Source organism: Schistocerca nitens, chromosome 3 (genome assembly GCF_023898315.1).
Source record: "Schistocerca nitens isolate TAMUIC-IGC-003100 chromosome 3, iqSchNite1.1, whole genome shotgun sequence".
Taxonomy (NCBI): Eukaryota; Metazoa; Arthropoda; class Insecta; order Orthoptera; family Acrididae; genus Schistocerca; species Schistocerca nitens.
Window position 1 is genome coordinate 914,450,442 of NC_064616.1, and position 26,537 is coordinate 914,476,978.

Consider the following 26,537-nt stretch of genomic DNA (forward strand, 5'->3'; position numbering starts at 1 on the left):
ATTGATCGACAAATGCGTCGTATTTTCTCGAGGTCGTCGACAGGTGCAATGTCACTGTATTGTGTGGAGCTGACCGTGGATGTCTTGCGTAATGTATAGGACATGGCGTGCTGGGTGTTACCACGGTGCTCAGAGGTATGGAGATGCAAATTTAAATGCTTTCTTTGTAATACTAGTAGGTTTTAGATTACCGCGAGGGCACATGCTATTTTGAAAAAAAAAGGTTATAGGCGTAAAATTTGACAACCTCTAGAACAAGGATCTTGTTCTGAAGTGCAATCTGAAATGCGCAAATTGCTTCAGTTTTTCAGTATTCGTGCACTGTTACTAAACACTTGAGACGAGCTTAGACCTTCTACCAACGTTGGAATGTTACGAAACTATGTCTTGTAAGTGACGAGGAATTATTCACCGGAAAGCTTTATTGTGGGGGCCTGAGCAATGTTGTCTGACGGTAACGTATACTTGGGTACCCGATTACCCTGAACGAAGCAAGTCTTTTTTCTTATAGTCCTTGTCTACCAATTTCGATACTGTTTGCTGTCACTTAAGGATAAAAAAAGCAAAGTAGGTGCAACGCCATTTTCAAGCAGCAATAAAAGATAGCATAAACACATTTACACATTAAAAAAATATGGGTTAATATTGTGTTGTATATGCCGGCCGAAGTGGCCGTGCGGTTAAAGGCGCTGCAGTCTGGAACCGCAAGACCGCTACGGTCGCAGGTTCGAATCCTGCCTCGGGCATGGATGTTTGTGATGTCCTTAGGTTAGTTAGGTTTAACTAGTTCTAAGTTCTAGGGGACTAATGACCTCAGCAGTTGAGTCCCATAGTGCTCAGAGCCATTGTGTTGTATGTACTATAAACTCTCCATGAAATACATTCTGTAAAACGTCTAGAATTTCGGTGAGGTCAGCACGAAAAAATAAATGTTAAATGGACGTTAATACACGCATCGATTACAAAAATACCTGCCCAACGGCCTTAAAGTTCACAGAAGGTGACGTTATATCAGTCTGAAACAAAGTTTTTTCAATTCACAACTGGTTTTCATAAGAAAACAACAAAAAGTATTCAAATTACTAGCGTCGTTACTACCTTCGAAGACAGCACGCCAGACATGGATTCGCACCCGGGACGCTACCTATCGCACACAGTGCGCTGATAATCATGCGTATATACGTCGAATACCGTGCGTGTAACAGAAATGTTTCGAAACGTTCGTAGACAGTGTGGGTTGTTCGTGAGAATGTTTTCTAATAACTTTAAGAGACTTCTAGACAAACTACGATGCAATTCTGACAGAAATTTACTTTTACACGCTGATAAAACAATGCTGGAAAACTAATCTTGACGTTAGGCTTCTGATATCGGTAACGGTGATTTCGTTTACTGAGATCATTTCAGATTAACTGTATTACTTCGAAGAAATAAAGGAATATTAGTGCGCAGTTCTGTACTACTAGGCCTTCAATAGGAACCAGTGTCCCCCCCCCCCCTCTCCCACAGAGTCTTTTCACAAGCTCACACAAGACATAATAATTCTGTTGTGATTGCGACTGGTGTTGCTCTGTCGTCGCAAGAATTATTAGGAAAAAGTGGCCAGGGGTACGAGTCTCGCTCTGCAAGCCAACTGCGTCTTCGGGCCAAGAAAATGCTTGCCAATTTGCGACCGATTGTTTGTATGTTTGTTTGGCTGTCTTGCAGAAAAACCGAGGAAATTATCGCTCCTATAACCCCCAAGTTTACGCCCTCGCTAGCCACGAACCGGAGGCAAAGGGCAGGAAATTTTATAAGTATAAAGAAAAGGGGAAAAACGACTATCTACCGGGTCCCCTCTTTCCGGAAACGTAAATCAGAAGTGTAGCATTTTTCTGCAGACGTTGGCGCTTGGGGGAGAGGAGAAGGACAATAGCAGGAATCCGGGAATGATGCCGCTATAATTTGTTTCCGGACAGTTGAGGCACAGCCTCCGTTTCATTAATAGGCTCTGTGAGTATCGGCTGCTGGCGGCGGCCAGGGTGCCAAATTCTGCTGTTTACTGTGCGTATTATGGAACTCTAAGAACCAAGTAAAAACTAATCGCTGGCTTTTATATTAAAAGTGGCGCGCCGTGTCTTTCAGGAATGCTAGTTGTGCCCTTATTAAAGAATACGTTACCTACCGGTTCCCTCACCACAGATGGAATCCAAATTATAAAGCACTTTTTGTCCCGCTTATATTACCGCGATTAATATAATTTCCAAAAGACACGAGAAACTACTGCTCGAGCTGTAGTATCATCTGAACGGGAAGAATCACAAAATTGACGTTAGCATACAGAGCGCAAAGAAACTTAATTTATTTAGCGTACAGTAAAGGCGTGAGAATCATAGGCAATACGGCGGGAGTATGTGAGTGAGCAAGTTACGTGTTCTGAAGGTCATTTCCACGACTTTTATCGAAATGATATGGAACGAGGCTACGATGTACATGATTTGTTTGTAAGTATAGCTACATGCTAGCGATTTAGTTTCCTAAATAACACACTGGCTCAAATTTATTCAAAATGACCATATTACTATTTAATTACTCGTTTAAGTAGTGGTATAGTTCAATTTAGTTTTTCTAGTTATATCTAACAGCAGTTTTAGTAAAAAATTCGTCTATGAAATAGGAGTTTCCCGAAGAAGAATGATTTCAAAAATTTGCGCATTCTATGTTATTGGCCAACTAATTAAAGGTTTTTTTTATGTATATTGAATTCCGTTCTGAACCACGAGCAGCGATAGTAATCAATTACTTATGACGCATTTTATTAGCGTGTATGAAAATTGTGAAGAAACAGTTAAAATCCTAACTCCTTGAAGAGACGCCTACAAGATGATTGCGGGTGAATACCACATATTATCCTCACTACTCGCAATTGTGCAATTAATACTTTCTATTTAAATGATAAGTTATCCCAAAAGCCAATTCCGTAAGACTTTAATGAATGGACGTGTGCATAACATATTATGATGTTGATGTTTCTGATTCCTAAATTAGGAATTATGCGAAGAGCAAAAGTTGCTGAACTTAAAAGCTTCACTGCTGTCTAGCCAGTATCGCTCCAGATGTGATGTTCTTATGTCCCAGAAAGAAAAGTGACACAACAATACTCATACATTTTTCGTCGCCGATAGTTTTCAAATGGTTCAAATGGCTCTAAGCACTATGGGACTTAACATTTGAGGTCATCAGTCCCCTAGACTTAGAACTACTTAAACCTAACTAACGTAAGGACATCACACACATCCATGCCCGAGGCAGGATTCGAAACTGCGACCGTAGCAGCAGGGTGGTTCAGGACTGAAACGCCTAGAACCGCTCGGCCACAGAGGTCAGCGCCGATAGTTTTGATTAGTTGTCTATTCTACGGTGTTACTAATGGAAACCCGATACCTTCTCGGTTACTAAATGATATCTCTTTTACTTTAATTGTAGTGCACATGTGCCACGAAATTTTCCTTTAAAATCCAGCTGTTGCCCTGTTTTGTTACCACAGTTATCATGCACGTTTAAAATATGTAGCAGAGTTCAGACTTAAATTTCCAGTATTGACGTATGCTGTGACTTGATGCAGCCAACAAAATTTCATAGATAGTGTTTTTGTGAGACATTACTGCATCTTCATGGCACACTATTGTCATCTATATTTTTCAACGTTACCTTGTGCTACAGTTAATTTACAAGAAGAATCCAGAAACAGATTCGCGAATAAATGAAATGACGGGTAGTTTAGTAACGAATAGCACAGCAGAAGTGTCGTATGGTATGAGAGACGATCCAAAAGTTTCCGCTCGAAGGCCACGCTAACCCCTTGCCTACATGTAGGTCCTTTTATACCTGCATAGAAGTCGCGTGGGTTGCTTGTACGCTGTAGCAACGCCCGCAGATGAAACATTTTTGATCGCCACTTACATTACTACTTGGGAAGCGATTCACTGTCCTTACGTATAATTTTTTTGACACGGGAGAAAACAATTTTAAACGATAATTTCGACTAGAGACCAAAGTCACTGCCATCCAGTGCATCGTATAACTTGTATTTTCCATGTGATCTGTCGGGCAAGGAGGCGTAAAAAAACACGCTGTCGTTGGAAATGCGGATCCCGCACCTACAGTGACAGCGCGTGCTGAGAAGTGCTATCATTAAATTTGTCAATATTTTTCCGGTTTTTCAGTGCATGTGCGCTACTGTTCTTAAATGAGAAGAACGTCGGACTGCTACCGAACCGAAAAACAATTTTAAATTTATTGGTGAGTAAAGTTTAGATAGGTCACTTCACACATATTATTTATTTTCAACGCTAAGAAATACTCGAGGAATGTTAATTTCGTTATCAGGGTGTTGTATCGCGAAGGACACAGACGCAGAAGCTCCCCGGAATGTCGATAATTCTCCTTCTTTGAGAAAATGTAATTTTTAGTCATGTCTTATAAATACTTAGGATGTCATACAAATCAGTGGAAAGATGAAGTGGGACGACTACATACGCTCAGTAGTAAGTTACCTGAATCAAATGCTTCAGTTGGTGGGTAAGATACTGTGAAACTGCACATCGTCCATAAAAGATATTGCTTTTGAAGCACTTGGGAGGCCTATATTGTCTAGTGTGTAGGATAAACATTAGGTTGATATCACGTCTACAATGAAGGACATCTCGAATGGCTACAAGTTTGTTTCAGTCACAGGGAGGAGTAACTGGGAAGCTGTAAAATAAGAACTATAATCCAAAAACCGATGCCTACTATTTCTCGGGCTCTTTGGAAAATTCCGAGAACCGCCGCAATTTGCGAATATTTTAAACCCCATTCATATAGATCGTGCAGAGGACGTTAAGATGAATTAAACCTTATCAGCTCGCACACAGGTGTGTGTGCAGCTATTGTTCCCATACTAAACCTCCGAAAGAAATTGAAGGAAATCGATAGTATGGTCCAAAAAGAAATGCACGTTATCCACGTTAATGTCATTTTTAGCCTATAAATCTAGATGGGGAGAGTCTTTGGTGCACCGTCACCTTTCAGCACTGATAATTATAGAGGGCTTGTTTCACTTCTTGCGCTGTTATAGAGGGAAATCACTGTCCATAAAAGGGTCTGAAATTCTGTATTGGTGAATGGTACCTTTCAGTAATAAAGAGTTAGGTACTGTACTTGCAGAACCATTATAACGTCAGCTGTATTATGAAGCAGTAAATGAAATCGAATAGCAGTTCTCATGTACTCATAGGTGGAGAATAAATGTGTTGTGTGGACTGCTTACGGTAGCATTTGGTGCAAAGAAATAATGAAAAGCTTAAGTCTAACGAGTCACATCTGAAGTCACTTGCGACGACTGAATATACAGTATTGGTGCGCGTCACGCCTACGGAAGATAGAGAGCAAAGTTTGACGGAGAGTGCGCTGAGGTATGTGGAGGTCGCATTGAGAAAAAATTGTACTCACTGTGGGCCGACCATGTCCTGTGCGAAGTGAAGACGTCTGCCAGGGCGCTGCGTGTGTTGAGAAGTGAGCCTTCGCCCAGGAGCCCGTCTCGAATGGGTTATCGCCTAGGTGACCCTGCAACACCGCAAAAACCACACGTCTCACAATGGGGCACAACACCGTGGTCACCATCACAAGACAGCGATGCAAGCGCGCCGCTCTCTGTAGCTGTAGCTCTTAAGCAGTAACTGCAGCTCGTAAACCCAGGCACATATTATAACGCGCCGTAGCAGTTAACAAAAATCGCTTTACAGCACAATTGTCGAAACTGATCGACGTTTTGTTAGTAAATAATCTGCGCTATTTTATTATTTAATGTTCTCAATTTTCATCCAGACTGAAAAAAACAACAAAATAAAGTATAATTGTAAGTATTCAAACAGCACAAAAACAAATACAAGTAAAGAAAAATGATATGTCTCGAGAGATCGTAAACAACGTAAATGTCTAACAATAAGCCAGCAATCAAAATTTTAAGAACTTTCTAAATAAGGAAATCTAAATCTATATTTTTATATCTGTTATGTAATTATTATTAATTATTGTTGAGTTTAATCTATTGACTTCTAATCTTAACACGGAAAGATCGAGAGCGTATATTATTTACAACATTTAGACAAAACCGTTTAAGAGACTAGCCTAGAAATTCGTTGGAAACAACAATCAGACTTACAGAAGACATCGCCAATAAAAAAAATTACGAAAATAAGGCACTAGAACAAGTTCATCATATCAGAGTGCCCTTGTGTGCTGAAAAACTCATTTTAAACATAAAGAGAGACATTAAAGAAATCGGAAATAGAGACCGGTATGTAATCAGGAAAACTTTAGGTCCAAAATACTCGGAGGATGGAATATACAGACTAAAAGCATATAAAATAATTCAGGCGTTTGACAAATTTTATTAGTATATAAAAAACGCAGGCTAAACGTCAATAGGCATATTAAGAGAATTGGGCCCACTAGACAAGACGCTACGGATCTCACAGTCAGGCTAAAATTCAGACTATACAATTGATCACAGCAGTGAAAGTAGCATGGATCCCATAACATGAAATACGAAGCAGAAAAAACTTAGGCTGTTGGGCAGGCAGAAAAATCCAAGAAGATCGGATGCACTTGGCTGATGATGGGACAAGAGTACATTGTGAGAAAGTGAAAGTAAAATGAACACGAATAAAGGTTAAAATAAAATACCAAAATGCCCTTGGTCGTGCATCGCGTGGTCCAGTGGAAACAAGTTAGGAAGGAAAGTAACAATTTAATGAGATGGTGCGAGGCTAACTGCAACCGCCGTCAGGGAAACACTTCGGGCCCCTTAGGTAAAGTACGGACGGCAGACATTCCGATGGACAGACGGCAGCTGAAGCCCCGCTCTCCGAAAGACGACTGCGCTGCGCCACTGAACGAAGGAAGCGAGTGTTCTTGTTGCAGGATCCTAGAGATCATTCTCAGCTCCGGTATTATCACGTTCCCGCAGGATACAAGCTTCTCTCTAAGAATGAGCTGGGGTAACACCAATTGCTCTATTCACATACGAGGGTAATCTCAAAAGTAAGGTCTCCTATTTTTTTTATAAGTACAGAACTCTGTTTGTGTGTCAGTTGGTCACACTTATGAAGAGTGCCTCACGCGCTGTGTGTAAATATGCGCATGCCGCGCTCAGGCTCTCAGTCTTGACTTGGCAGCCGTTGAGAATGGAGTTCCCGTTGCGCGCAGTTATTCGGTTTTTGAACGGAAAGGGCACTGCGCCGATTGAAATCCATCGCCAATTGACGGAAGTGTATGGTGAGTCATGCATGGATGTCAAAAATGTTCGTAAGTGATGTAGATAGTTTGCAGCTGCTCGGACCGAAATTCATGACGAACAAAGCAGCGGGAGACCGTCAATTTCTGATTGGTAGGTTGGATCAGGATGGCCGGACGCGGGATTGAACCGTCGTCAATTTCTGAGCAGACAGTGTTGAAGGTTGAGCATAGCATGCGTGAAGATCGGCGGATCACCCTGGATGATCTCTGCACGTTGGTTCCTGAGGTTTCCCGAAGCACCGCTCACAGAATTTTAACGGAAACATTGAACTACCTGAAGGTGTGCGCAAGATGGGTGCCACGCATGCTGACTGAAGACCACATGCGGCAACAAGTTAATGCTTCTCGCGCATTTCTTCACCGCCTTGCAGCCGAACAGGACAACTTTCTGGACTGGTTAAAAGAACATTTGGCTGGAAAGCGATTCAGCTCCGACGACGAGGTGAAAGAAGAGGTTCATAACTTTCTGAACAGCATGGCGGCGAGCTGGTATGACATGGGCATACAAAAACCTACAAAAATGCATCGACAGAAATGGTGATTATGTCGAAAAATAGCTAAATGTTCAAGCTGTAAACTGATGTAAACCATTGTAGAAATAAACAGGTCTATGTGCTTATAAAAAAAATAGGAGACCTTACTTTTGGGATCACCCTCGTATAATATCTTACACATGGCAAATGCAAGTAGATTCCGTCTTCCTAGATCTCTGAGAGGAGTTCGACACCTTACTAGATCGGCAATTAATAACCAAAACACAATCTTATGAAGTTTCTTCACTGATGGGGGATTAACTAAACAAATTTTTAACTAATAGAACCTAGAAACTGGCAGAGAACGGTGAATGTTCAACGGAAACGAAACAGAACGGAAGCATTTTGTGTGACGTGCAAGCGTAATGTGCCCTCTCATGCTTCCAGTATATGTACACGCTTTATTAGATGGACCGGGGTAGCAGCAATATATCAGATTGTTCGCTGATGATGCTATTGTCTACAGGAAGATGACACAGCTGGACGATAGTAAGAAAATATGTATAAAATTTCAGCTTGATGTAGTGAATGACAACTCTCGTTTATTGCAGGTAGATATAAGATAATGCGTATGACAGATAGAAAGGACATGGTAGTATCTAATTACAATATAGTAGTGTAGCTAGGCAGGTTAAGGTGCAATCTGCACTGTTTACAGATTTCCGACGGCATCATCAATGATACCATTATGAAACATTGCCAGATTTCTACCCTTTCCCCCACCCTCAGACACAGACCAGTTGCCCTGTGTATAAAATAGTGGGAAATTCAAAACACTGGCGGGATATTAAAAAATTGCTCGATTTCTCCCACCCCTCTGACATTACTGTGGAGTAGGCCCCTTTTCCTAAGTATAAATTAATGGGAAATTCAAAAACCCAAGATCAGCAATTGTCCTATTGGTTGAAAAACCAAGATAGCGGACGCTGGGATACTAGTGCACCCTGCATGGTTGTCGGATTTCCCCAGCCCCTATAACATAAGAGTTCAACAGGGCAGACCATGAGATACTGTTGAAACCTGTGTGGCTGTCGGATTTCATGTGTTCTAAGTTTAGAATCTTGCCCTAAGTATAAAATGACGGCAAATTAAAAAATCCACGCAACCTACGTTTAAAACTCACACAGCTTAGATGTTTAAACAATTTTCCCCATTCCAGATACCCAAGTTTAAAGCTAAGCGCTGTTTAAACATTAATAGTAGGATAGGATATGAAGAGATGCGCCTTTATTTTATGTCCAAACAATTTCTCCCACCCCTCTGACATCAAGTTTAAACAACTGCCATCATAAACTAGGAGCTGAATTGCCCTAGGTTTAAACATTTATGGTAGGAATACGACAGAAACAAATGTATCTTTATTTAAATAAAGAAATGCAGGGAGTATTCCCAACCACAAGCTCCACACATCCCCTTCGTGAAGTTCACTGCCAGTACAGTATATGGTGCCAGAGGCTGCTGTCCTATATCCACTTGTGCTATGCTCGTATTTAATGTTTAATCAATATCCTCCACCCCTCTGATGTCACAGTTAGCATGATTTACACCCTAAGTTTGGAAACCGAGAACTCACTTCTCCTAAGTTTAAAATGGCGGGATATTGGAAAAATTCACTTGGCCTAAGTTTAAAAAGGCGAGAAATTAAAAAAATCACTTACCAAAGTTTAAAATGGTGGGGGGCCGGCTGGTTGTCAGAACTAGAGCACTTGTCCTAAGTTTGAAACCGTATAGCTCACTGGTGTAGCCTGCATGGCTGTTAAGAAATTGAAACCGTCGTGTAACAGGATAGGAATGGGGTTGGTATTCACTTACATTTTATTTGTTTAAGCACTGACACTCACACCACACTAGTCCACTAGCATTTCTCGCAAGCATTTTGGCAGCGTATTCCTAATTGCCGCTCCACACCACGTCCACCAAGAGACGGAGTCAACTGGCGTCAGACTTAGGCAGTTACAGTGCACATGCCCAAACCCGGCAGCACAGCCGTCGTATTCGCAACTCAGTGCTAGATGCTACAGCAGATCTTTTTGTCTTGTTTATCCAGTTGCTTCCAACTTCACAATACGTGTGTGAACCACCTGATGCCACGTCATGCAGCTACAATGCAGGAAGATGTTTGTCCTGTATTGTATGCTACGGGCAGTCCCCCTCCCTTCACAATTCACAACTGGATACATGACTTCACACTGAACCTGCTCCAATCTTAGAACTGGATCGTTTCTGCCCTCTTACTTGTTAGAAACGCATCGCTTTGAGACACATTTCTAAGGTGTTAATCACGACTCACCTACTAATTTTCAGCCAACAGGACAATGGCCCATCTTGGATTTTTGAATTTTCCGCTAATTTATGCTTAGAACAAGTGAGGTGAAGAAAAACTCCGGATTTTTTGAATAGCCACCATTTATTTTAACTTCGCACCATTTTACACACAGGGCAACTGGCCCATGTCTGAGGGTCGAGGGAGGGGAATGGGAGAAGTTTGGCAACATTACATGATGACGTCATCAGAAACCTGGTAACGATGGAGACTGCACCAAGATCTGCTTAGTCACACTACTCAGTATTAGTGGCGATCTTGTAGACCACGTCGGTACCTTCAATATTTACAACTAATACTAGGACGCGACGTGAAATGGAATGAAACCGAAAAGTCTGTAACAGGTAGGGCGAATGGACGACTCAGATATTTTAGAGAGGCTGTGGGACAGCGGGGTGCATCTGTAAAGGAAATCGCGTACACGAAACTAATACTGTCTACTGTCCTTATCGAGCAGACGTGAAGACTGTACAGCCTACACGAAACGGAGATACTAAGGAGACATTAATGGGATCTTTGGAAGAAAGGCAACGTTGTTCTCGCGGAAAAACCTCTCAGGTAAATTAACAGAATGGTGTTTTAGGACGACTGAGCTGTTTGTATAGCTTAACGGTGCCCTAGAGTGGAGAAGAGCGAGGTGAGCAAGACCTGCATCGAACCCTCACGGCGGTTGAACTATCGTTGATATGGTACGCTATGATGGCGGTTTGAAGGCGATTTTCTACGCTCGTTCAGGCAAAAGATGGGCTAGTTCCAAATCTCGATCTCAGAAAATGCGATACACGAACAGTTAAAATACGATAACACATGTACCAAAGTTTACACGCTTTCCTAACAGATGGCGTATCCCCCTTAGGTCTACTGACGACTGTGATGACAGGAAAGGTATCCTGCCCCACAGAAAAGTTAAATAAAAAAAAATCTGTAATATTACTAACCACAACGGGATAAACACTAGGAAACGGAGAGGTATTCGAGAACGCCTGGGCGACAACCATCGTTTACCTCATGTACGAGTCATGAGATTAGGGCGCACGCAGACATTTACGGATTCCTTCGTTCAGTACTCGGATGCAATAGTATAGGTAATCGCTAATAGTGGTAAGAAGTACCCTTCGCCAAGTAATGCACAGTAACTTGCTGGGGATATATGTAGATGTTGAATGAAGACAAAATAACACTTATGTGGTCATTAGATGTTTTGTAATACCGTACCCAAACGCTAATATTGTGTTTGATTAATACAAGTAAACTGTTTTCTGGTTGCCAGCATGTTACACAGTTGACTAACGCCACATAAATAAGACTGTTTCAAAATCAACATTTTCAGATTTCGTTTACCGTTTGCAGTTACAACTTAAACGTAGAATTTGGACGTTATTAGAAATAACAAAAGCCGGAGAACGCTGGGTCTCACAAAGGTAGGCGCAAAAGATTTCGGTAAGCAATTTAAGCGACAAGTGGGACGTGACTTTTCTTGCAACACTCGTTTCGCAACGGTATTAACAATGCTACTCAGCAGTATGTCAGACAAAATAAGCACTACGATACATACTTCCTACAACTGATTCATAGCAAGGGCATTAGTAAAATTTAGTACTCGTAACGCAGGACAAGAAAATAATGTTAATATTCGAGAATGAAGAAGAAAGAACTATCCCGGAAATCTCGTGTGTATGTCAAAGCTACATGTACCTTTGAGATTAAGGTTATTAGAGACGAAGCAACAGTTCGGATTGCACAAGTCAGGGACAGCAATTAATTGTGGTACCAAAAGGCCACCTCTTTAGGTCACTAATTCGTAACTCACGAATCACTTCTTAAGAAGAGAAAAATATCAAATTAGTTTGTTAAAGGCAGAGGCTTCTCTGCAAGTAGAAGAGTAATTCATAAAAATATCACTCAGAAGTTTTCTGGTAAACGTCCTGTAAACAACTACGTCAACAAACAACTATGATATTTTCGATAGCCACCTAAAGTAGGAACCTATACGTCGCAGATGCATTTGTTGTTCTAGCATGACGACGGATTTTTTTTGGTATCGAGCTGTGTATGCATTTGAAGTGTGGAACTACGTGAGTATTGGCATCAGAAGCTACGAGGGCTTATCAATGAAAGGCAATGTGTTTTTAAGCACAAAACTGAATTTAATTGTTAACGTAGTCCTCTTTTAACTAATCTGTACTCGGCTCAACGCATTTTCCAGTGAGTAGATCGCACCTCTGAAAAGCGATTCAGAAAGCTCTGCTATGCTGAAATTCAATGTGCGAGGTCACAAGAGACGGAGCTCGAGCTCATTTGGACAAAAGTGGGGCTAGAAGACATGCTCAGGGCACCACTGTGTCATTCGCTCGAAGTGATTCTTGTAAATCACGGAAAATCTCGATCAGGATGAGCAGCGGACCATGTATATTGTGGCATCTCATATTCTCTCAACTAGATGTGAAGGTCAGCAGTAGATCCGGTAAAATATTTCTTATGTACAACAGGTATAGGAGAATTACTGGAGCAGTAAAAAATCTTATAGTAGGACAGCTTGTAAGACCGATAGCTAGACACGTCACAGAACTCAAGTGACCGCTGGTAAGGATTTCAGCGAAAGCACACTCGTGTTTTGGAACAATGGTTTTCAGTTTGGAACAAATTAAGAAGGCTTTCAACAATGAATGCAACACGGAACATTAACAGATGTCGAGTGAGGTGACATAATAATTGCGACACTGGACTCGCATGGGACACGTCCTGCCACCGAGTTTCAGGTTTTCCGTGGTTTCCCAAAATGCCCAGAAAAAGAACAAGGCCGGTTGCTCCATGCAGTCCTAGCTTGCGCTTCGTCTCTAATGACGTGTATTCCCTACCCATCCTCAGCTAGTGGGCATCCACTGCTGGACAAGGCCAACTCGAGACTTTTCCAGGCATTAACAAAGACCAACTCGTGACTTTTCCAAGCATTACGGGCTTCAGCTATACGTATACTTTTGTTGTCATCTGGTCACCTCCCTTTGCATCATTCTAATCTCGCAGTTCCACCTAGTACCAATTCGCATCTCTATAGTCCCGCAGACCTCAATTTCATTGTCATAATTATGTCTTTCCAGTCTGTTCGCAGATTTATTTATCTCGTTTCCTGTTTCTCTAAATAATTTTCGGGACGCATTCTCTATTCATCGCTGAGCAAACTTCAGTTTTTGAAGGCTTTTTGTGTTAAAAGTCATTGTCTTACTGGCATAGGTTACAACTGTCAACATACGCTGACTGTAAGTTTTGGTTTCAGACAGATTGGAAGCTTACTTTTGAAAACCATAATATAGTTTACCAGATGTTCTCAGCGACATCTTTATTCTTATTTATTGCTTTATGTGTACCTCCAGTCGTCGTTTCAACTCTCCTAGATGCAAAAACTCATTAACGGGTTCTATAACTTCACTATTAATAAGTACCGTTTTGTTTTCGAGATGTCCATTTCATCCTTATGATGTTACATCACTACTGCGCGCTGGCCGCTGTGGCCGAGCGGTTCTGGGCGCTTCAGTCTGGAACCGCGCGACCGCTTCGGTCGCAGGTTCGAATCCTGCCTCGAGGATCGATGCGTGTGATGTCCTTAGGTTAGTTAGGTTTAAGTAGTTCTAAGTTCTAGGGGACTGATGACCTCAGATCTTGTCCCATAGTGCTCAGAGCCATTTGAACCATTTTGAACCCTACTGCGCTGGATGCATTCAATGATTCTGCTGGGTAAGGTGACATACGGCCGTTGTATTCTCTACCGAGGCAAGCTGGCCCACGACTCTTGTAAATGGTGCTTAATAATTTGGATACTGGTACTGGGACCGCGTTTCATCCGAGTTTACCCCACAATGTTCTAGCCGGGACAAGTATAGCGATCTTGAGGGCCACTGAGGTACGTAAACATCACGCAGACAGTTCATCCCCCCCGCATCCCGTGTGTGGACGAGCATTATCCTGTTGAAAAATGACCACACGATACTGTCGCATGAGAAGTAACACAGGATGTCCGTGACGTACCATTGTGCCGTCAGGGCTGCCTCGTTCACTATCAGCCGTGAGCTGAAGTCATAACCCACGGCGACCCACACCATGACGTCAGGAGTATACACCGCTGTGCCTCTCCAAAACATTCGAAGAATGGGACGCCTCCCAAGGTCGCCGCTATACTCATCGACAATGGTTAACCCACGTTGCTGAAGAGCTGCGATTCATTGTCGAACACAATGCCACGCCATTCATCAGCTGTCTATGCTTCCCGATTACGTCACCGTTCCAAACGCAGACGTTTGTGTTGCGGTTTTAACGGCAGCCTCCGCTATTTTTCTCGGAGTGCAGGCGCAGATGTGAAGGGGCAGCGGTGTGCTTAGTGCCTTCCTTGTGGTGCTCACACATGTCCGACTGGAAACTTGACGACACGTGTGCCTGCCCTCACATTCCCTTGCAGTCCACCACGGGGCCACAGTCACATCCAAATGCCCTACGAATATGGATATTGCACGATTCGACCAGCTGGCCAAAAGGAGATCGACAACACGGCCCCTTTCAAACGCTGTCAGTTGCTGATAACACTGTCTTAACGAATGTGAGGCATCTTCGTATTCTTCACAGTGATAATATCAGACAGTGTTCACGTCCCTTATATACCCTACTAGGTCTGGTAACAACACTAAATACGAACGTCACTAATCCATCCTGGTGGCCGTTCTACCTGTCACGGAGAGTTGCAACTCTATAATCACTTACGTACCCGCCGATGGTGTGTACGTGTACAATGTTCGCTGGCAGCCGACCACGTCTCCTGGAGGCTTTATTTATCTTTTTTTGTCAGTAGTGTATGCTCTCGTAAGAGCTGACAGATACTTGCAATTTCCGCTTTGCAGTATGTAGTTGGACTCAGTCCAAACAAATACTGCTCATCATGTCTTCCATGCGAAGCCCAATGTTGACGGAAAGCGTCGCTTTGTTTCCCGTTATATCACTAATGTATCCTGGTGGCCGTTCTACCTCTCATGGAGAATTGCAACTCTATAATCATTTACGCACCTGCCGATGGTGTGTACGTATACGACGTTTCTCCGACAGCCGACCACGTCTCCTTTAAAGCAAAAATTTACGTGCCTATTCGATAGAGCAGTCCAAAACTGGTCTGGTGCGATATTCGCTTCATCGATATGTATTAACGGGTACAGTAAAAGACCGAGACCAACCAGTACAGTGGCAGCGACAGCACCGGCCTGGCCCAGACTGACTGCTACCTCCACACAGCAGTGCTGCTCAGCCATTGTTGGAGTACTGGTTACTCTTCGTATTTTACTGCTCCTGTTGATACGGACTGATGAAACGAATTCCGCACTAGACTAATTTAGGTCCACTCTATCGAATGACTACTTGAAATACCGCTTAAAAAAACCATATTGCTTGCAACAGAAAAGAAACCCACGCTTTCCGTCGACGCTGGGCGTCGCAAGAAAGACGTGATCAGCAGTATTTGTTTGGGCTGACTCCAACGACACACTGCAAAATCTCTTAGGACTGACATACAGGGTGACAATTATTGAACTATATGAAAAAAACCTAAATTATTTACAATCTACGGCGTGCACACACTTTATTCATCATTTAAACGTCAATACGGATATTCGGATTTAGGTTATGACATGTTCGATATGCCTGTCATCATTGGCGATAATGTGGCGCAGACGAATAGCGAAATTCAGCATGAGGTGTCGGAACATCGATGCTGTCGATGACCTACAGAAGGCAGTTTTAAGCTCAGCAGTGGTTTTGGGGTTATTGTTGTATACCTTGTCTGTAATATAGCATCACAGAAAAGAGTTGCATGCGTTCAGATCCGGAGAATATGGCGGCCAATCGAGATCCATGCCAAGCAGAGCCAGAATCTGGTCCCCAAACAGCTCCTCTAGGACATCAAACACTCTCTTGCTTCGACGGGATCGAGCTCTGTTTTGCATTAACCACATCTTCTGAAATCGAGGTCACATTGGATTATGGGGATGGAATCATCTTCCAATACCTTCACGTACCGTTCGGTAGCCACCGTACCATCAAGGAATATCGCACCGATTATTCCGTGACTGGATATTGTAAACCACACAGTCACCCGTTGAGGCTGAAGAGACTTTTCGAACGTGAAACGCGTATTCTCAGTGCCCCAAATGCGCCAATTTGATTGTTGACGAACCCATCCAAATGCAAGTGGGCTCCGTCGCTAAACCAAACCATACAGTGGATACTAATTCACATCATGTCCCGCGGCCAACCGCGCAGTTTGAACGTATTAACACAAACCGTTCAGAAGTTATGATGACTTTATTTCATATAGTTCAATAATTGTCGCCATGTACATGTATATACCAAATTAAAAAAAAAAATGAAGATCAAGGTTTAGTGTCTCGCAGTGAATTCTTTTCTTAGAAACGATTATGAATTTCACTAAGAAAACCGTATTGTAGGCTTAGCGCCCATAACAAAAAAACATGAAACAGAATTATAATACAAAAAAATAAAAAAAATCTATAAAACTAAGCACATACTGAATAAAATATAAAAAATGCCTTAAACTTGGCTAATTCAATGAATTGTACACACACACACACACACACACACACACACACACGCACAGAGAGAGAGAGAGAGAGAGAGAGAGAGAGAGACGCATGCAAGCGTGTGCAGAATATCAGCTGCAGTTTCTTTTCGGTTTTGATATAAGTCGTCATGCTTCTCGTACCGCGCGTCTATATAAGAAAGATTCTTTAGATAGCTATGTGTGCACAGCTGGACAAATTTGTTCCTCTTAGTATCCCATGGAAGAATATACTTCAGATTGTTTTGATATCGACTTTTGCATAGGAATTCTGTGTGTTTGAAGGAGAGGAACTGTTGTAGGGATACAACACTAAAATTCTCGTTAACATAATAAGTCCATTACTTTTCTTTGAACTGTTAACATATACATTTACAGTATTTAAAGCAGATTATTCCAGATTATGCGTCTGCTGATGTTTTACATACATTGTGCATATTGTAATCAGAAGCCTATGTTAATTTTTTTATGTTGTACAAAATGCGAAAGATTATAACAAAATGCATTCCTTAAGCAACGTAAGAGATAACAAAAATTATACTGAACCCTCAGAAAGAGAAGACTTTGTTACAAACGATAAATGGAGCACTATCTTAAAACAAGAGAAAATTCATTATGGCAGCTTATCTAGGGTTTTTCTGTTGTCTACTGCACTGGTGAGTTAGCAGTAAAATGGTTGTCTCTTCGGGTGTACAACCACGTACTGTACGACATGTCTTTCTTGAATTAATTTTCCATTGGCTATAATAAACTCAACCACTCATTACTCAGAGAAATGAATGACTAGCTGCGCATCTTAAAATTGATTTTCACTGCAGGCCATGACAAAGTTTATCTCGTTAAAAGGTGAGATTTATGTGACATACGCATTAGAGCAACCGAGGCATTATTCTTACTTATCTTAAGCATTAAGGTAGACACATTAATGTCTTTATTCGATAGACAAGGGTAGTTAACGAGAGGCGCACAGTAATTAAGTCTCATCAAAAACATATAGCATCGTGCGACCAACACGGAATCGTCCTGAGGTGACTTCGTATTCCTGTACGCTGGCGTGTTTCCTACAGCGTAAAAGAATTCACGATAATTTTCACCGAAACATGAGAGCAAATTAAAACTGTCAGTGTAATAGTTCCGTATTCTGATAACATTTGTCTGGTATTATTTTGAGAACATTATGAGACTCGTACTGCGAGCTACATTTATAGCACCGATGAAAATACGTTACTAATGTTATCTGCACTCTGGTACAACACGCAACTTAAATTATACACTGTTTACAACTGTATACCTTTTGTTGTCGACTTTCAATAAAGGAGAACTGGAAAACTTTCAACTTTTGTGAAGCATTTTATCTTTCTGTGTAATATCCGTGTTCGTGGGAGACCTATGTCTTCAGGAATAGATTTCACGAAGTTGTGCAGGAATTGCTATATCTTAGACGGATGGGCTGGACTAAGCTCTTACTACTGGCCGCATTACTATAAGGTATGTGTGATTTTAATCACATTCTCGTGGAATTTCCGTGGAGAGAGAGGTGGTAAAATAGCTGAGATACAGTAATCTAATTCAAGGAAGTGGGAATCAAATCAACATCAGGTGACTCTGTTATAGGTTTCCAAAAATCAGTTCAGGGTGGGCGACCAGCCTCGGCCAATCGTTAACCAATTATCTTGTGTTTCGTCTGTAATGACCTTGATGTCGGTGTACCAACCTTCTTACGTTTTAAAATAATTTTTTTTCGCACACATACTGAAAAGGCTAACACAAAGTAACTTTAGGCATACAATGTAAACAAGCATTGTATACGTTACGCACTGAACTTCCTGAAAATTGTCACCCACAATCGTAAAAGCATCAAGGTGATAGAAAGTAAGGTACGATACTTGGGAAACACAATGTGCACATGTTCCTTTGACTTTGAGTGATAAAATGAAACGGTTGTGAAATAACGAACTCAGCCACTTTACTGTCAGTTTTAGCGAGACCTGCAAGTGGGTTCCCGGGTTCGATTCCCGGCGGGGTCAGGGATTTTCTCTGCCTCGTGATGGCTGGGTGTTGTGTGCTGTCCTTAGGTTAGTTAGGTTTAAGTAGTTCTAAGTTCTAGGGGACTTATGACCACAGCAGTTGAGTCCCATAGTGCTCAGAGCCATTTGCACCATTTTGAACCTGCAAGTGGGGACTAAGAAAACGATACATTTAATAGTTTAAAAATATATTACTTTTTGAAGAGTCTGGAACTGTTAGACAGGACTGACGAATAATATTTGTATACACACTGTTTCTTTGTGACAGCGGTAGGATGTGACCGCAATCATGATGATATAGTTGAAAAAACTCCTCGAAGCAATAAGTACATCAAAGTATATAAATAATGAGCTGCGTCTATTGCTAACCTGGATTCGTTTGAACATAAAAGTAATGTCGTATGGACATAAAGGTAAAGTCGCGATCTGTGAGAGTTGGGTCTTAAGTGTTTCTGTCCACTGCATGCGATTGAGGAGTGCGTATAGTGTTTGATGTTACGGCTGTGTTATTGACGACGATGAGAAAGAGAAGGGAGAGGACAAAACCAGGTCCTGCAAGATAGCGTAATCCTCTCAAATAGCACCGAGGTGGGCGTCAAGCTTATCGTATCCATCCGACGGACGAACGCTCTAATTCCATGACACTCTACGTAGAGGTTTGGAATTTAGCGTAGGATATTTGCGCGAAGTCCGACGATCAGCCAGCACCACTCCTCCCTTTGCCGGCTCGTCACGGCGATGTCAATTCGTTCCGCCCCCAGCATTCAAACCGGCTACCTGTGCATCGAGCGGCTAGGCAGGCAGATCATTGTCATTTGGACTTACTTTTTTGAGCATCCAGTATATTTGTCAACACGTCTGTTATAAGACTTTTATGCATACATTAGGCTGCGGTCACAATGGCACCGACATCGGTGGATTCCGCAAACGACGGACATCGGCCGAAGTTTTCAAATCAGCACGCCAGGAGGTGCGCGGTCACAACGCAGCCGATCTCATCGGTCAAACGTACAGGCTTCGGACGACAATCGGCGAAATTCAGATCAGTTTGTTTTCTTCGGTCGAGTAGACAGACGTTCTCACATACGAAATATAAGGAACTGATCAGGTTAGTCCAAGAAAGAAGGAGTTTGTGACGTCTGAGAATGAAAAAAATCGTAAACGTGATACAGCTTGCAACCTACGGACTGAAATCGTAGCTTCATTGGAAACCTCAAGAAGGCAAAATCTTTATCGGAAATTTTAGGCGTAAATTAAAACATCGAAGAATAAATTGTTCGAGTGAGAAGATTGGCGTATCTGACGCTTGATGTTACTGTAGTGATTCAATTTTGGGCTGTGGCTTTTGGCTAGTTTAGCTGTCTACAAATTGTTACTGTCGCTACCAAAAATTATGGGGCTGCACTAAAACCTCAAACAATTATTTTTCCATGTGAGGAAGATAGTATATTTTATGCTTAAAGTTACTGTAGTGGATCTTTATGGGTTGTCGTAGGTGAACATGAGCTGTCTATGAATTATTATTACCGCTTGCTAACTTTTTATGCCGGTAGCTTCGTGATTCTGTTATATGAGTGCTTTATGTTTTCTGAGTTTCTTATGCTAAAATTCATGTGTGTCTCTCACATGTATGCTGAATGACTGTCATTGAAGGTTAACTGACATGTGTGTGGTTTGGTGATTTTTTTTTTTAAGTTGAGCGAAGTGTTCGTAACCTTACTTTTCAATGTCACCACGGATCATCTCGATTATGTGATAGAACATTTCTCTCTTCATCTCGTATATTCGTTAAACTTGCCTGGTTATTCCAGTAACTGAGGAAAGAGATTCTAACCTCAGCGAAGGAATATATTCGGACCTATCCTAACCTCCTCGATCCTGCCAAAAACTGACGAAGGAGGTCAGACGCACGGTGACCAAGCTAGAGGTCGATGTTATCGGGCGGCTTCTGGCTACCGTTCTCGATGCCAGTGTGAATGCAAGCTTAGGGGTCAAAGTATTAAATCGTGGTAAACTTGGTGCGTGTCGATCCCAAGTGGCCGATTGGGATGCAAGAGGTTGAACGAATTTTTATCACATCATTTGCTGTTTAGTGAACGTGGAAATAAACATCTCATTGAAATCCAAAAAAAATCACACTTTTTTGTTTCGCCAACTCGCAAGCAAACTAGCACTTTCCAACCCAACCCAAGCTCGGGCTAAGCTGTAGATTAATCTGTCACCAAAACCGTGGGTCAAAGCTGACGTCCGACCCAGCCGAAAGCTACTGGCTATGGGGAAGAACCGTAGTCACCCTTGCGCTTTCTTTCGTTAGCATAAGCACGCAGAACAGTAAAATAACGCGATACTACAGAATTGCTTATCACGGGCACGCATCTGACATATCACGCTGAAAGGCGGCAATAAGAAAGCTGGCGACGAGGAAAAATGGATCTCACACAGTGTCGTTGCACATGCAGACAGTAAACAATATGTACAGATTTAAGAACAAGAAAAGGAGCAATACCTTGTGGAAGCTTTCAGAACAGTTAAACGTCTGCCAGGAGAAACGACGGTCGACGCGACAACATGCTACACTCCGCGCACAGAGCCAAGTCGTTCCTTTCAGTGCCTCGTACGGCAGCTCAGACACTGTTCAGGCGACGCTACAACCACACAGTCCGGGACTGTCTGCGACACGACACAGCTCTCTAGGCGATTGAGTGATGCAGAGGTCGCCAGTGGCTCTCAATCCAAGTTCCCGACAGGTCCGAAAAATAACGCGGTAACAACAAATGGGCATCCGTGCGGTTTCGGCTTCTCTGGGAATAGATGGCACCGGAAACAATGAGCGTCGCCGGCGCGCGGATAGCTGACTAGAAATTCCTCTGCCGAGGCGAAGTCGGAGTCGGCAAAAGTCGCGCGAAGGCCGCGCCAGGCACACGCGCTGCGCTGTTTGTTTTACGACGTAATGTGCGCGCCGCCGTTTCAAGGCGAGCGCCGGTAAACACACAAACAAACAGCGCGCGCCCTGTCACTCAGCTTCAATTAAATGTTGCCGAAATAGAAGGCGCCGTACCTGACTCTACCGAGGCTGGCCGACTAACAATCGTTCTGTGGTAACGATACAAATGTCAGGCGCGTGGAAAACGGCCTCTGCTAGTGTTTCCAGAGCAAGTAGTACGTGTGAGAACGCCAAAAACAAATGCAACGGAAGAACTTTTTTTGTAACTGCAGGCCTGGTAGTGAATGCGACGTTGGTAGTATATACGTTACAAAGTAGACTTCGAGGTCAATGGCGACGAGAGCATAGTCGAGTCTCATATAAGGAAACGACCTCGATCCCAGTGCAGCAACAGTTGCAGGGGATGAGATGTACACCTGTGGAGCTACAAGCGATTTCATACGTCAGTGGTCCTCGGTTCGCAAGGAAGTACCTTCCCACGCAAATATCATATGACTATATTCTACTACAGATACACATTAAAAATCATTCGGTTTTCATCACGGAAAGTTCTGTACGAAAATGTGTGGATTTCGAACTTGGTCTCTTTTTCCCTGCAGTGCCTCGTCAAGCGAAGGTTATGAAACACTTCTTATACGATGGTCCGTCCTCCAGATGGAACCGCACTGCCCAACGCAATTAAAGCAACACTTTTTCTAAGCTACGTAATTGTCTCCAATAACGACGTAAAAGTTTGAAATTTGGTGCAAAGGTTCCCACATTCTTCCTCTGTAATGGTCAGAAAGCGTGGCGCCTTGCCACGTCACTCTCGAGCTTGAGACAGCAAGATGCCGACACATGCGGAAAAAAGACCAAAGCTCAGAAGTTGATGTGGTTAATGATGTTACATTGGCACCAGATTTCACCACCATTCTGCCCAACGCCACCAAAGTCGTGTCACACGATGGGAAGGTCGTCGAATTTACTTCATTTCATCCATTTCTTTGAGGCCTCTGCGATGGCGGTGAGAACCGTGGCGCCTAGCGCTGAAATCACGCGGTTTTCTTACAGATGGCTGAGGAAAACAATTCAGACATGCCGCCCCTTAGAATCTACACGAAAGGGCTTCAGGGGGTGACATAAAGGGCGTCAAAGAAACCACCCCTTGCCCTGGGGCGTTGATTCCCACACATCTCGATGGTCCACAGCGCAGTGTGCAAAAGGACAACGATCTTCACAAACATCGACACTGCTGATACCCTCCGGGCGATTTGTAACACCTATTTTCGATTTATTTTGTATCTGTATCGATTTTTCTATGTCAGTTTGTAGTGTTGCTTATGTGGAGTGTTGTATATATCACGGAAATTCATTGACTATGTATACATATTACAGTTATGTGAACTTTCGAACCATGTTATTTAAACTATGCTTGTGAATTTAAGTAACTATTGGAATGACTGTTATATAATGTACTATAAATGACATGGTCCATATTTAGGGGACGTAGGGGTGAATATAAAAGATGTGGGGAAACCCCGCAGCTACGGAAGTAGCCTGGCGGGGTGGCAAGTGTGTCGTTGGCGCGCAAGTGCCAACTCGTCCTCTGTGACGGGTAAAGGAGTCTGGGCTGAGCAGTGCTCGTTAGCAGCTGTGGATAATTGTGGGTCATACTCCTGGAGTTTTGAGGCCAGAAGAGCTTAAGGGCAGTATTTATGGGCCTCGGATGCTGCATTTGATGATACCATTATCGTGGCATGGTTTTTGGCCCTATAAAAATATAATTTCGACGCCAAGAAGATAGGTAACACTGCGAGGCCAACAGTATTGCTATCATTGCATCGCCGCCAGATTAAGAGCGACTGCAAATTGCGCCACCAGTGCCACCAGCCTTCCACTAAATTGTGTATATTTGGACTCTATACATGGACCAGGAATTTGTGAAATTTGATTGATTTTATAATAATAATCATTGTATTGCTAAAACTGTATCTTACACCCGTGATCATCCCAAATCACAAACCTGGACAGGAATCCTATCCTAGTGATTTTAATTCCGAGTGTCCTGATTTATTATGACAAAGTGGTTGCACTTGAATTTAATGTTGTGTTGTCATTTGCACAGCCAATTATATTTTTGAGTAGGTCAAAAGACTGCTTATGGAAGGAAATTTGTTATTTAAAGAGTTATAGTTTTTGTGCTTTATGTAATTAATAATTAATAGTAAGAATACTTATAATTTCTCGTGTATACTGGTGTAGTTTTCTTAATGAGCACGGTTCTTCAAACCATGAAAGTTCAAGGGCCCTCATGGACTACGCTAGTAAGCAGTGCAAAGGCTCCTTCAGAGGCAGTGTAGTTAGATTTTCATTGTGTTTAGTTGCTTCAAACCGAGTTTAAGAAAGAATTATTTATTGTGTTATCTATTCTAACGCAAGTGGGTTAGTGCACAGGCACGGAGGCCCTGTACTAAGCAATGACTTAACAGAGAATGATCATTAGCAGACCCCCTTATTTAAATTCAGAACCATTTCAAGCATTTCCCTGTTCAGTATTGCTACTAGTTTCATGTGTGTCGGTAACTGGTTTTATGAACTCTTACACCTAGTTCATTTAAGTTGCGTGTTGTTGAGAGGCATATGTTACTGTTCACTATCTCATTGGCCATTTGTTTGTTAGTGGCACATTTATCTGCAAGGTTAGGTTACTGTGTTGTAGTACGAACATATATAAGGAAAGAGTTTAATGTGTGTGTCAAGGAAAGTTAGGTTAGCCTTAGCACTGCCTTCTGCTTTATCATTTTGCTTGACCGAAGAATGCCTAACTAGGCTAGCGACCGGTTTTAATATGTAATGTTGTAACTACTGTTGTGCTGGGAGAACGTCTCTTTCTGATCCACGTGTTTACTGTTAGTTATACTCTGCTGGAGTGTTTCGGAAACGATTCCCAGTTTGATTGTTCTGTTTCCATTAGGCTATCACCAGCTCAACTTTTCAAAAATTCCTCGCAGAGGTATAACATTAGCAACGATTGCCGTTTAAGGTGATCGGTGGTACCTTTATAGATTCATCCTTCCTCTCAGGACATCGTGGCCCAACGACCCCATCTGAATATGACGGCATCATTTTGAAATGCAGTGCGACCGCAATTTTTGCTCTGGTGTACTGGATGGAACCACTAGGGACAGTTCAAAACTATGAGACGAAATCTGAGCGCGATTCGAAGCAGCACAGGGTGCGTTTGCTTTTTCAGCACTCCTGTGTCGCGCCCTCCTGTGGCGTGACCATCGGGAGCTGCGATATCGACACATTCCTGAATAAAATGGCAAATGGTTGCTCTAAGACCCGCATTATATATATATAATGCGAAGAGAGAGAAGGGGCATTTTTTATGGTGGGAGACTGGGCAAGAAGGTAAAATAGCATCAAAATATGAAATGCAAATTGAAAATAAATGTTTAGAAAAATAATGCTAAATCCAGTTTTTGAAAAATTCGACATTATGTGACAAATTTTCTTCATCTTTTCTACTGCATGATAAAATTTTCTTGTGCCATTCCTTTTTCTTTTTGTTAAATATCCTATGAGCATTAGACATTAATTCTTTATACACCTTCGTATATATATGAAGAGAGAGAAGGGGCATATTTTAGGGTGGGAGACTGGACAAGAAGGTAAAATAGCATCAAAATATGAATTGCAAATTGAAAATAAATGTTTAGAAAAATAATGCTAAATCCAGTTTTTGAAAAATTCGACATTATGTGACAAATTTTCTTCATCTTTTCTACTGCATGATAAAATTTTCTTGTGCCATTCCTTTTTCTTTTTGTTAAATATCCTATGAGCATTAGACATTAATTCTTTATACACCTCCACATTTCTCCTTGTCTTTCTCTGTAACATGCCCAGTCTTGCTGCACTTTTATGTTCTTTTTTAGTCTATATTTGTCATCAACCAAATCATTTATTTTCTCTCTTCTTATCCTAACTGTTTCTTTTAGTTCTTCTTTCACAGCTTTCCGAGTTCTTTTCCATCCATCGGTTTTCCTATTGTTTCCTAACCGGCTATTAGAGCATCTTTAATTTTTATTTGGTATGTTTTTACAGTTTCGGGATCATTCAGTTTTTCTGTACTTCAGTTTTCTTTTTTGTCCATTTCAGTTTCATGTATTACAGCTAACTTCTCTCTAACAACAACTTTTACTACATATTGATCTGAATCACAACTTAGATCCCCACATTCACGTACATGTATGACTGATATGGCATTTCGTGCTTTCACTAGCGCTTTGCCTATTTGGCTAACTACTACTCTTACACTCGATGTCCATGTTCCATGGTATATTCTTCTGTGTGGAAAACAGGTATTCTTGATGAGCAAATTACTTCTAGCAGCAAACTGACACACAACAGCTCAATTCTCATTACTGCCTTCGTGTAAAGTATATCTCCCTAATACTCTTCCACATTAACCTAGCCCAGCCTTTGCATTAAAATCTCCCAAAACCAGAAATAGGTCATAGTTTTTTACTTTACTACATGTACTTTCAAGGTCTTAATAAAATTGTTATTTTATTCCGTCATCTGCTTCCTCTGTTGCTGCATACGCTGTTATTCTCGTGATATTCCTGAATTTCCCTTTTATTCTCTGTCTGCTGCGTCTTTTTTTCATAGGTTCAAATTCCAAAAGACTTTTTCTAATCCCTTTTGTGAATATAAAACCTTGACTGACCTGTTCTGCTTTCTGTTTCGCTATACAGCAGAGAACACTGAGACATACCAATCTGTTCTTGCTGTT

At 42.0% G+C, this 26,537-nt stretch overlaps 1 protein-coding gene across 1 annotated transcript in view; it reads right to left on the reverse strand.

Annotated features, from left to right (window-relative positions):
- Positions 1–26,537, reverse strand: part of LOC126249483 (forkhead box protein P1) — a 777,252-nt gene that overhangs the window by 423,407 nt on the left and 327,308 nt on the right. The window contains exon 2 of the mRNA XM_049951136.1: positions 5,473–5,586. Coding sequence (XP_049807093.1) covers positions 5,473–5,586 — 114 coding nt within the window. The remainder of the gene's footprint in view (positions 1–5,472; positions 5,587–26,537) is intronic.